The sequence below is a fragment of the Aquarana catesbeiana genome, linkage group LG08 (assembly GCF_042186555.1).
Source record: "Aquarana catesbeiana isolate 2022-GZ linkage group LG08, ASM4218655v1, whole genome shotgun sequence".
Taxonomy (NCBI): domain Eukaryota; kingdom Metazoa; phylum Chordata; class Amphibia; order Anura; family Ranidae; genus Aquarana; species Aquarana catesbeiana.
In genome coordinates this window covers 105,984,899-105,998,577 of record NC_133331.1, presented here as the reverse complement: position 1 = coordinate 105,998,577, position 13,679 = coordinate 105,984,899, and the positions used below count along the sequence as shown (strand labels likewise).

Here is a 13,679-nt window from a genome sequence, read left to right as displayed (position 1 = left end):
CGCAATTAGTGTGGGTAAATACATGGAAAGTACCTCACTACTGCTCATCTGACAACCCTGGTGCAATGGCAGGCCAACAGGCCTTAGCTCTCTCAACCATTCTAGAGTTACTAGGGTCTAGAGCCATATAATATCTAGAAACCAGTTTTGCGGCAAAACTCAATTTTTAAACTTTTATTTTTTCTTTAATTTGGATTTCTATAGCATATTTCTCCCTGGGGACTCAAAGTGCTTAGGAGCAAAGGAAGCCATCTTGGATGCACTCAGGTTTTATAGCCAATGACATCATAGCTGTATACAGAAACTTTTAGGTCTGGGCATTGTAAGAGGAATTTCAGAAGCAGCAATGATGCATCCTGTTTGTTACTGCTCTTTGAGACAATTCCCAGCTTGCACTGGTAATTCGAGTACATAATGGACACTTATGTGGGCAGGATTGTTGGCATATCGGTTTGTGAGAAAAAAAAAAGTTTGCCATTCATAAGCCTCTGATTTAGCCTACACCGTTGCACACCATTCGGCTGTATCTTCCCCTTGGTAATCATTAGCATAGTCTGCCAATTGTGTACATGCAGGTGTGGCAAACCAGGAGACCCCTGGCCTGTCAATCAATCGACACGTAGCAAAAGGGCAGGCAAGACCTGGAGTTAGAGACCTCCCAGCTCAGCTCAATACAGTGTGTGGCAACATAATTACACCGCTGCCCACTCAGTGACCACCTATCTTACTTAGAAGGCAACACAGACAGCTCTTAAATCAGAAATGCTGAGAAACAAGGTACAGGGTCTTAAGGTCTATTTATAAAGGTTTTACACAGGATTTGGATTCAATTTGACAAATGTTTGAATCATGGCTGAAAACATTTATAATTAGGCCCCCAAGTGTTCTCATATGAGGAACTGGAATAACTGAGTAGCAGATAGAATCACTTACTGAGGTTGTAAAAATGCTGCCAGAAAGCTTCCATCCATTTCTGAAGGTCTTCTCGGCTATCAGCTGAAAATATTTTAGTTATTGCTTCGCAAGATACAATGTTGATTATAGAAAAACTGTTTGACCTTTTCTTGGAATCTTTCTCTACAGCGCGGATTCTGGTTTCCTGAAATACAGGCATTTTGTTCAAATAAAATATTTCAAGTATATAAAAATACTTACACGAATGTTAGAAACTTCAAGAAACAAACATATTATATGGACAGAACATTTTGGATTCTACGTATCAAGGCTTTTATCCGAAATCCACACATTTTTTAAATATTTATATAGACATGTATGTGAAACTTGGGTGAAAACCTTTATAAATTAGACCCCTAAATGATCTGCCCAAATTATACCTGTGCTTATTCTAATGCCCTGTACACACGATCGGACATTGATCGGACATTCCGACAACAAAATCCATGGATTTTTTCCGACGGATGTTGGCTCAAACTTGTCTTGCATACACAGGGCCGCACAAAGTTGTCGGAAAATACGATCGTTCTGAACGCGGTGACGTAAAACACGTACGTCGGGACTATAAATGGGGCAGTAGCCAATAGCTTTCGGCTCAATTTATTCTGAGCATGCGTGGCACTTTGTGCGTCGGATTTGTGTATACACGATCGGAATTTAACCAATTGGATTTTGTTGGCGGAAAATTTTATAGCTTGCTCTCAAACATTGTGTGTCGGAAATTCCGACGGAAAAAGTCCGATGGAGCCCACACGATCGGAATTTCCGACAACACAATCTGATCGCACTTTTTCCCGTCTGAAAATCCGACCGCGTGTAAAGGGCATTAGAATGAATTTCCTTTTCTCCCCCGAACTCTAGAACTTCCAGGCAGGAGAAATGCCACATAAAAAAAAACAAAAAAAACCCCACCAAAACAAAAAAAAAAAGCACCTAAAGCCACGTATTGCACATGTTTTTTAGGACATTTCAAGAGTTTGAGGGCTAATGGATGCCATTGGCCAGAATATTAATTTATCCTGGCCAATGAAATGCGTTAACACTCAAATGTCTTTAGGTGCATTGAGTTTTTTTTAACCTGTGAATGCCCTTTTTCCAATATGCCTGCAAATCCTTAATGGGCATGGACACATGTTAACAGAGGTGCTTTTACTGGCTCGAAAAACAAAAAAAAACACATACCTTAAAGAGCATCTTTTTTAAGCCCAGTGGACACCCAGTGTCACCAATAAATTTTCAGGAAAGACATACTGCTGCCCCTTTTACATATAAAATTTCAATATTGACCAAGTATTGAGATGTGATCGTATCCCTTTAAAAATAGGGGTGCTCGCACTCATCATGGATTTGCAATTCCTTTGGCTTGTTATCTCAGCTAACCTTAATAGGGTCACTTCATTTAGATGGAGTGTAGATTTGCTCATTAGGAACGTTGTGCAGTGCTAATCTACTTATTTGTTTAGTTGTATGGATCCACATCAATGTTATGTTCGTAATCTCTATACTTGTGTACATTCTGTATGTTACGCAATTGTCATCCCATTGGCTCTGTTGTGTATGTTTTTAAAGACAATAAAGCCTTTTGTAAAAGAAACACCAATGGGAGAAAAAAAAAAAAAGGAGTGCTCTTTAGACATTCAAATATTTACCAGCAATATATGTCCAAGCCTTCTAATGTAAAAATAGCGCAAGAGTTATGAGACGGGCGAGCAGAATGAGCTGAGCTGTTGAGACAGACTTGAACTTGCAAGCCTCTGCTTTGAGCTTCGAGGATGAAGTGATCCACAATGTCAGCAATTATAGTGGTCAGGGAGAGCTTGTTGTAAAGCTTATGAACTTATTGTTAAGAATGTCCGAAAAAAAAAAAATTAACATCCAAAGCCTGACGACAAGTATGCCTAGATGTGCCAGCATAGAAAACCTTTACATAACTTCCAGGCCTTCCAACAGCCCAGTAACTCAGGAAACTCAACGTTAGACTTCAAATAAGACAAAAATTGAGAGGAAATCAAATAGCATACCTTACTTTATGCCCCTGTTGAAGACTGTGGAGTCGAAACGCGTATGGCTAGCATTCTCAGCTTCCCACATTGCCATTTTTTACTTGTCTGTGATCACTTTTATCTTGTATGGTTTTTATCCATTAAAACCCCATTTTTGACCGACACCATGTGGAGTTCCCTTTTTTCTTTCTCCATGGTTCCACTGTGGATTGTTTCCTCCTGATCAATTTTGTTCTGGAACCGGAGTTCGTGTGCATTAGTGGTTCAACGTCTGCCCAGGACAACTACCCCTCACCGGTGACCGTGACCTACAGGACAACATTCGGTTGGACATCACAAGAGACCACCCGCTTATGCCTCATAGACGTACTGCTACACGGCAGGTGCGTCCTACGGATCTGGTAAGGGTATCCAACTTTTCCAATTGAAGATCTGTGTGCCTTGGTATCTGTGGTCGCCTTTCCATTTGAGTGTCTATTTACCTCCCAGGGTATATGGTACCCCCTCCTTGGAGAAGACTTCCACTTACCGTATTCTTTATGGACTTTTGTCCCTTGCTGACCCATACTTCACTATAGACATTATTTTGATTACACCTAGCAGGCCACCGCCTGTTTCCCATACTTTGTTTGCTACCATATTTCACATTTTCACAGGTGTATATTATTTTTCACTGACGTATTTACTTTATGCTGGTTTATTTTAGCGCTGCACTTTATTATTCTCACTTTGAGTTGACTTGGCATTTTTTTACATCTTACCTTATTAATAGGAATGGTCATTGTCGGTTCAATTTTTGCCTCAATCTCTTCTGGAGTATAGTAGCAGTGAAGATTAGCACCTTTCAGTACACAGTATAGCTTAATGCAGCTTCGAACACCTCCAACCATTTCCTGGAACAACAAAAATCAAAATTGAAACAGCATAGCCTAGGCAAAATTCACTTAATGTAAAAAATAGTGCACTTAAAAGTGGTGTTCCGGCCGAAATTATACTTTTTAAATAAAAATACCCCTATAATACACAAGCTTAATGTATTCTAGTAAAGTTAGTCTGTAAACTAAGGTCTGTTTTGTTAGTTTATAGCAGTAGTTTGTTATTTTATAAACTTACAGCAGGCCATGGCCATCTTAAGTGTGGGCATCTGAAGCCAGACTGTATTTCTTCCTGGATCTCATCCTTGCAGATCTAGCACATGCTCAGTGCAGCACAAGCAGTGTAATAGGTTTCAGGTGAGGTTTCCATAGCAACGGCAGTGTCAGAGGAAGTTGCCGCCCCTTCCCATTAGGCATTGCAAACAGGAAATGATGCAATGGGCCACGGCCAGGGAGGAGGAAGTGAAAAATGAATACAGCAGATATACAGTAGGTGCTGAGAATTTTTTTTTTTAAATATCCAATTTGTTTACAGTGCAATTTAGTGAGGGATGCTGAAGAGTTGTAAAAGTGGGTGGAACTCCACTAACTGTAAAATTATTTTCTTGAAGTTTGAGGGACACAAGACTTTAAGAATTCTTAGACAGTTGGGTACGACTGCTGCCTACAGGAGGTTGGGACACCGTCACAAAACCATTAGGCCAGTCCCTGTATAACCCCGCCTTTAACCATCATGCCTCCATTTTTGAGCAAGCAGTACAAAGAATATCACAGAAAGAGACCTAAAAAACAGGTTAACCACTTCACTACTGCACATAGTCAAATGACGTCCTTGACTTTGTGCAGGGATATCTGAATGATGCCTGTAGCTATGGGTTCCCGGATGTAAACAAAGCCGCGATCGCGGCTGTCAGCATGAGATCTGTGAATTTTTTTTCTCGATCTCATGCTTTCCAGCCTGGAGGAGAGATGTGGGGTCTTATTGACCCCGCATCTCTCCATAAAGAGGACCTGTCACAACAGATTCCAATTACAAGGGATGTTTACATGCCTTGTGATAGGAATAAAAGTGATAAAATAAAAAATGTTGAAAAAAAGTGTAAAAATATAAAAAAATTAAGTAAAATAATAATAAAAAAAATTTTAAAATGCCCCTGTCCCCGGTAGCTTGCGCTCAGAAGTGAACGCACATGCAAGTTTCGCCCACATATGTAAACGCTGTTCAAACCACACATGTGAGATATCGCCGCATGCGTTAGAGCATGTGCAACAATTCTAGCACTAGACCTCCTCTAACTCTAAACTGGTAACCTGTAAAAATTTTCAAAGCGTCGCCAATGGAGATTTTTAAGTACCGAAGTCTGGTGCCATTCCATGAGTGTGCGCAATTTTAAAGCATGACATGTTAGGCATCTATTTACTCGGCGTAACATCTTTCACATTATACAAAAAAATTGAGCTAACTTTACTGTTTTGTTATTTTTTTAATTCACGAAACTGCTTTTTTTCCCCCAAAAAAAGGCGTTTGAAAAATTATTGTGCAAATACCGTGCGAGATAAAAAGTTGTAATGACCGCTATTTTATTCCCTACGGTGTCTGCTAAAAAACATATATAATGTTTAGGTGTTCTGAGTAATTTTCTAGCAAAAAAAATATGATTTTTACATGTAGGAGAGTGCCAGAATAGGCCCGGTATGGAAGTGGTTAAAAAACACACCACCTAAACAGGATATACAAAACATGATCAAAGAAATATGTACTCAAGAGGAACCCCCCCCCCCCCCCCCCCAAAAAAAAAACAGGGGAAATTCAAACAGACATAGCATGTCTAAACTGCAGGAAGGGCTTGTCGGACGTGCCAGCAGACTGACAGAGTGATCATAGCTGGATTTGGTCAACAATGAAACCTTTAAACTCCAAGATGGCACCAGATTGCCATTATTGTGAAGGGTTGATGGGCCTAAAGCTATGACACAATAAGGGTTCAAGTGGTTAAGCACTGCCCCCATAACATGTTCCCAAAGGTCAACTTATCCTTTAAGTTCGGCAGCACTAGGGTCATTGGTTTAAATCCCAAACACGACACTACCTGCCTGGAGTTTGCATGTTCTCCCTGTGCCTGCATGGGTTTCCTCCGGGTATGTAGTATAAATAACTAATAATAATGACTTTAAATAGACGTCTTTAACATACACTGTCACCACAGACAGGTATATCCAGAGATGTACCATGAAGTAGTGCTCCTCTAAGGCTGAGTTCACACTGGCATTAAGAGCAGGCGTTTGAGAGGCGTTAAAACGCCTATGCACAAGATACAATAGACAGCACATAGTGCTGTTCACACTAAGCGTTAGCGTCGCTTCAAAATTGAAGCCTCATGTCAAGTTTCAACACCTCCCATTCAAGTCTATGTTAACGCCTCACAAATGCTCTGGCAGGCAGTTGCGGAGCGGCTGCGAGGCGTTAAGATTTGTTCATTTACTGTAATGGAAGCAGTTTTAAATCTTGTCAAACACTTCAAAACTGTCCATAGGGCGTTTGGGAAGCATTTTTAACTCTTCATTAATACTTGTAAAATGCCTGTCTAATGCCCATACTAAAGCTCATTGACGCCTGTCTGACGCTCATACTAACGCTATAGGTATTGTTGAGCGTTAGAAATTTAGTCAAGTCTGAATTAGGAGACCAGGATTTTTTAAAGGAGAAGTTAATTTTTTTTTTTTAAATATATAATAAATGCACTTTTTTTGCAGGTAAAAAAATATGCATTTATTTATTTGGAGCCTATAAAGCAGGTCTGTCAGCGTATATCTGTGTGCCCATACAGGCAAGCAGATACACTGACAGGATCAATTAACTACCAAGGCACTCCACAGCCCCGTGGTCGTTTGAGAACTGCAAACGGACAGCTGCAAAAGGATGTGGGGGCTTGTGGTTCATTTACACAGAGCTGTGTGAATGAATGATGCGCCAGATGGGCAGAGGCCCGCACAGTCGTGCCGATTTCAAAAAGTGATAGCTAGTACGGGGAACTTCTCCCTGTACTGCTGTAACGGAGTACGGGGATTGGAAACATGTTACAAGTTCTATTCTAAAAACGGGTGGAACATATAACATGTTCCCAAAGGTCAACTTATCCTTTAAGTTCGGCGTTCGTGCATTAGGCTCCTTTCACACAGGCTGGATTCAGTTCTCAGCATGGGATCTGTCCATTGATCTTAGCAGGGGATCTGTCCGTTGATCCCCTGCTGAACTGAGTGGATGGGCCGGATGACAGGTCTGTGTCTGCTCCACTTATGCAGAGCGGACACAGCCCACCTGTTCTATGGACAGTCAGATGTAAACAGATCGGCTGTCCGTTTACACGACTGTCCTCTGATCCGATCCGGCCAGATGGAGGGGGAACGGATCCCCTTCTGTTTGTTTTTGCTGCATCGGATCAGAGGTAGACGGATGTAAGCAGACAAGTCATCATAAGTGGAGCAGACACAGTCCACTCTGTTCTATGGACTGTCAGATGTAAACAAAACATCTCTGTCTGTTTACACCCGACTGCCCTCCAATCCACTTCTGTTTGTTTTTGCCAGATTGGAGGTAGGCGGATGTAAACAAGTGTGTTTACCTGCGCCGCTCCATAGGAGGAGAATGGAGGGTCCAATCGGGTCTGCCAGAAAAAACGGACAAGCGGACCTGATCGGACCATTCTTGTGAAAGGGGCCTTTAAGAAAATTAAGAAAGCTTTTGAAAAATTGTTTTTGTTATATTGAAATATTGTTCTATTGCTAGCTCCTGATGTAATTTTCTATGATGAAAGGCATTGGGTAGGAATTGCCAGTTTGACGTCACTTCTGGCACCAGAAATATGTGGCTGCCATTTTAAATGTGGGAATGTAATGGTTTTCTAAGGCAAACACTGCTTGTTATTATGCAAGTGCATTTCTTTTTATATTCTTATTAAAAAACAGTACTTTTCACTACGTGGATCCCTTTCCTTCTTCCCTACTGTTGAATATGGAGCATTTTTCCTAATCTAAGTCAAGATAACTACTTAGACCAGGAGAACAGCGTGGAGAGCTGTGGAGCACACAGAAGCTACAATACCAAGGATATAAAAACACATGCTGGTTTTGACTCTCAATCACACAAGGAGTCAAAATCCTTTGGCAAGTTTGGTGTGAAATCTATGTAAACCAGATCTTCTGGAGAGAACACACTGTGGAGAACTTCTTGTCTTTGTTTTTTGTCTGGAGTACTGTGTCTAAGTAGTGGGTCACTTTTCTTTAAAAAAAAAAAAGACACTGATTTACATATTATATCAGTTTATAGCAAATTACATTTATTAGTGGAATGACTTATAGTATTGTACATGGTATTAACATTCACATTCATGGTTCTGATGTGTTCTAGGTAGCGCTGTTTACGCATGGGGTAGTTAGGGGTTAATTTTTTTTAAATTTTCACATGCTTCATGGGAGTACCCACCTTGAGGTATAGTTTAATCAGAGTACAGGGGGTGCCCTAGTTACAAACATCCGACTTACAAACGACTCCTACTTACAAACCGAGAGAGAGACAACAGGAAGTGAGAGGAAATCTACACCTAGGAAGGGAAATTCACTCCTGTAAGAGCTATTATGGGGAAATGGTACCTCCACTGATGCTTTATCACCAAGGCTTGTTTCCACAACAACCCATATTTATTTTTTTTTTTCTGATTACTGCATTGGTGTCAGTTTGTGACAGTTACAGTGTTGGGACAGTTAGTATTACCCCCCTGTAGGTCTAGGATACCCCCCTAACCCCCCCTAATAAAGTTTTAACCCCTTGATCACCCCGTCACCAGTGTCGCTAAGCGATCATTTTTCTGATCGCTGTATTAGTGTCGCTGGTGACGCTAGTTAGGGACCTAAATATTTAGGTTCGCCGTCAGCGTTTTTCAAAATCCAATTGTCATTGGGACAGAAAGTGAGGTGAAATCTTCTGAACAGGGGCACAAACAGCAAAACAAACGTTACAGGGGTGATAACCCTTCCTTATGCTATCCAAAAAGGGACCTAAATATTTAGGTTCGCCGTCAGCGTTTTATAGCGACAGGGACCCCCATATACTACCGAATAAATGTTTTAACCCCTTGATGGCCCCCTAGTTAACCCTTTCACCACTGATCACCGTATAACTGTTACGGTGACGCTGGTTAGTTTGTTTATTTTTTATAGTGTCAGGGCACCCGCCGTTTATTACCGAAAAAAGGTCTAGCCCCCTGATCGCCCGGCGGTGATACGCGTCGCCCCAGGCAGCGTCAGATTAGCGCCAGTACCACTAACACCCACGCACGCAGCATACACCTCCCTTAGTGGTATAGTATCTGATCGGATCAATATCTGATCCGATCAGATCTATACTAGCGTCCCCAGCAGTTTAGGGTTCCCAAAAACGCAGTGTTAGCGGGATCAGCCCAGATACCTGCTAGCACCTGCGTTTTGCCCCTCCGCCCGGCCCAGCCCAGCCCACCCAAGTGCAGTATCGATCAATCACTGACACTTACAAAACACTAAATGCATAACTGCAGCGTTCGCAGAGTCAGGCCTGATCCCTGCGATCGCTAACAGTTTTTTTGGTAGTATTTTGGTGAACTGGCAAGCACCAGCCCCAAGCAGCGTCAGATTAGCGCCAGTACCGCTAACACCCACGCACGCACCGTACACCTCCCTTAGTGGTATAGTATCTGAACGGATCAATATCTGATCCGATCAGATCTATACTGGCGTCCCCAGCAGTTTAGGGTTCCCAAAAACGCAGTGTTAGTGGGATCAGCCCAGATACCTGCTAGCACCTGCATTTTGCCCCTCCGCCCGGCCCAGCCCACCCAAGTGCAGTATCGATCGATCACTGTCACTTACAAAACACTAAACTAAGCTGCAGCGTTCGCAGAGTCAGGCCTGATCCCTGCGATCGCTAACAGTTTTTTTGGTAGCTTTTTATTGAACTGGCAAGCGCCAGCGGCCTAGTACACCCCGGTCGTAGTCAAACCAGCACTGCAGTAACACTTGGTGACGTGGCGAGTCCCATATGTGCAGTTCAAGCTGGTGAGGTGGCAAGCACAAGTAGTGTCCCGCTGCCACCAAGAAGACAAACACAGGCCCGTCGTGCCCATAGTGCCCTTCCTGCTGCATTCGCCAATCCTAATTGGGAACCCACCGCTTCTGCAGCGCCCGTACTTCCCCCATTCACATCCCCAACCAAATGCAGTCGGCTGCACGAGAGGCATTTTCTTTATGTCCTCCCGAGTACCCCTACCCACCGAACCCCCCCCAAAAAAGATGTTGTGTCTGCAGCAAGCGCGGATATAGGCGTGACACCCGCTATTATTGTCCCTCCTGTCCTGACAATCCTGGTCTTTGCATTGGTGAATGTTTTGAACGCTACCATTCATTAGTTGAGTATTAGCGTAGGGTACAGCATTGCACAGACTAGGCACACTTTCACAGGGTCTCCCAAGATGCCATCGCATTTTGAGAGACCCGAACCTGGAACCAGTTACCGTTATAAAAGTTAGTTACAAAAAAAGTGTAAAAAAAAAAATAAAAAAATATATATAAAATAAAAAAAAATAGTTGTCGTTTTATTGTTCTCTCTCTCTCTATTCTCTCTCTCTTGTTCTGCTCTTTACTGTATTCTATTCTGCAATGTTTTATTGTTATTATGTTTTATCATGTTTGCTTTTCAGGTATGCAATTTTTATACCGTTTACTGTGCTTTATTGTTAACCATTTTTTTGTCTTCAGGTACGCCATTCACGACTTTGAATGGTTATACCAGAATGATGCCTGCAGGTTTAGGTATCATCTTGGTATCATTCTTTTCAGCCAGCGGTCGGCTTTCATGTAAAAGCAATCCTAGTGGCTAATTAGCCTCTAGACTGCTTTTACAAGCCGTGGGAGGGAATGCCCACCCCCCCCCCCCCACCGTCTTCCGTGTTTTTCTCTGGCTCTCCTGTCTCAACAGGGAACCTGAGAATGCAGCCGGTGATTCAGCCAGCTGACCATAGAGCTGATCAGAGACCAGAGTGGCTCCAAACATCTCTATGGCCTAAGAAACCGGAAGCTACGAGCATTTTATGACTTAGATTTCGCCGGATGTAAATAGCGCCATTGGGAAATTGGGGAAGCATTTTATCACACCGATCTTGGTGTCATCAGATGCTTTGAGGGCAGAGGAGAGATCTAGGGTCTAATAGACCCCAATTTTTTCAAAAAAGAGTACCTGTCACTACCTATTGCTATCATAGGGGATATTTACATTCCCCGAGATAATAAAAATGATTAAAAAAAAAAAAAATGAAAGGAACAGTTTAAAAATAAGATAAAAAAGCAAAAAAATAATAAAGAAAAAAAAAAAAAAAGCACTCCTGTCGCCCCCTGCTCTCGCGCTAAGGCGAACGCAAGCAGCGGTCTGTCGTCAAACGTAAACAGCAATTGCACCATGCATGTGAGGTATCGCCGCGAAGGTCAGATCGAGGGCAGTCATTTTTGCAGTAGACCTCCTCTGTAAATCTAAAGTGGTAACCTGTAAAGGCTTTTAAAGGCTTTTAAAAATGTATTTATTTTGTTGCCACTGCACGTTTGTGCGCAATTTTAAAGCATGTCATGTTTGGTATCCATGTACTCGGCCTAAGATCATCTTTTTTATTTCATCAAACATTTGGGCAATATAGTGTGTTTTAGTGCATTAAAAATTAAAAAAGTGTGTTTTTTTCCCAAAAAAATGCGTTTGAAAAATCGCAAATACTGTGTGAAAAAAAAAATGAAACACCCACCATTTTAATCTGTAGGGCATTTGCTTTAAAAAAATATAGTTGGGCAGACATAGCATGTTCAAAGAAAGATCAGCCAAACAGTAGGAGGCTGACTTTAAACTGAATACTTTCAACCTTTGATTTCAGGGAAAGAGAGGTCCATAAGAAAGGATGATACCGAATTATACAACTAATCTCGTTAGAGACAACCATTGATGAGACAACCCTTACAGCAAAAAAATTAAGTTGATAGAAGGGTAAAAACCCCTAAAGTGGATGTAAACCCGATTCATGAAATATGACCTAGGCACGTGTATCTGTAGTGCTTTCTGATCTCTCTCCAAAAAAACCCTAAGTCCCGGGTCTTTCTGCGGTTTTATTCCTTTGTTATCAGCATAATAACTTCTGGCAAGTTCTCTGACAACCAAGATAAAACCAGCCTGAAATTTGTGTCCGGATGGGTGCTATAAATAATTAGCAGAGAGCTTGTCTTGTCACAGCATTCCTTCCTCTGCCTATATGGAGGGGGGGTGGGGTGTGCCTTTCCTCCAATCAGCTGTCACACAGCGTATGCCAAGGCTACACTCCTGCTGCTGAATGAGGAAGTAAAAAATTCTAACATGATGTTAGAATTCTAAAGAGTTTAGAAAGCTGAAGACAGCAGATATAAAAGTAATACTTATGTAGGGATATTTGTTTAGTCCCCATTTATCATCTGAGGCTGTTCATTTCACTGGGTGTAAAACAGGGTTTACATCCACTTTAAGCTTGTTAAAAAAAAAAAAAAATTATATATATATATATTTATATATATATATATATATATATATATATATATATATATATATATATATATATATATATACATACACACACACATATATACATATATATACACATATACACACACACATACACATACATAGACACTAACTTTGAAACCAGGTATTTTGTGTTTTTTTTTTTTTTATAAAAGGCACTCCAGATGGCAAACTCCTACAGAGGACTGGAAGCTATAACCAGTTTGCTAGCCCTGGAGATTGGTGGTCAAGAGGAGGAATGGCATAAAATGAAACCTTGGATACATGTGCTTGTAGACCCAATTATTGAAATACATGCTCCACAAACCTTGGCGAGTGTGTAGCACAGAAGGGAGTGCAGGGAGCACCAATGAAGGGGTGGAGCATGGATTGGAAGAAGAGATATTTAAAGATCACATAAAGAAACCGTTATATGGATTTACAATAATCAGTGTGTTGGGGGAGGTGCACTATAGTGCACATTTAATAATTAGCATCACTTACGATAACTTGTTGATCGAAATAATTATATAAAATTATATATTTGATATACTATATAAATTTGGTTAGGTTTAATTACTGTCTAAGAAAGAGGAAGGCCCCATGTAGTGCCAGATCTCACAAATAGGTATGGTCAATGGGGTTGAAATTATTACTGTGGTTTGAATTATCTACAGGAGTTTTTTTTTTGTTTCTTTTATTTAACGATGTGTCAGATACAATACAAAGACAACTTCACATAGCTTACAAACTATGTTAAACGTAGTAAGTACTACCAATACGATGTGCTGTATTTTGAGATAATAAGGGGGGCACAAAATGCAATAAGAAAAACAGAACAATTGTATATAAATGTAAGGAACCCTTCATTCAGCTTGTGTTTAAGGCAGGCTTGTTTGAGGGAGGATACCCTCCAATTTCCAGAAGGATCTGCCACGTCACAGAGTGAAGGCTCAAAACGGGGTAAATAACACGGGTCTGTGAACACCACTTTTTATTTTGTTTTTTAAAGAGTTAAAGAAACAGATGAAGAACGAGAGGGAGGAGGAGAGAAAGGGGGAAAAAAAAGGGGTGGGGGGGGGGTTTAGGGAAGGACTGGGAAGATTGGAGAGGGGGAAGTCACCCCCCAGGGAGCCAAGGTCAACAGCACCAGTCAGGCAGTGGAAATCCCAGGCAATGGATCTTAATTATATTTATTGGATGAATTTGTCAGAGAAACAAAAGAGGTTCCAATAAAACCATCTGGACTTG

The 13,679-nt window shown here is 41.3% G+C and overlaps 1 protein-coding gene across 1 annotated transcript in view; it reads right to left on the bottom strand.

Moving 5' to 3' along the window:
• RTKN2 (rhotekin 2) overlaps nt 1-13,679 on the bottom strand; it is a 192,750-nt gene that overhangs the window by 23,094 nt on the left and 155,977 nt on the right. Inside the window, exons 9-10 of the mRNA XM_073596259.1 lie at nt 3,719-3,850; nt 934-1,099 (exon numbers count right to left, since the gene is read on the bottom strand). Coding sequence (XP_073452360.1) covers nt 934-1,099; nt 3,719-3,850 — 298 coding nt within the window. The remainder of the gene's footprint in view (nt 1-933; nt 1,100-3,718; nt 3,851-13,679) is intronic.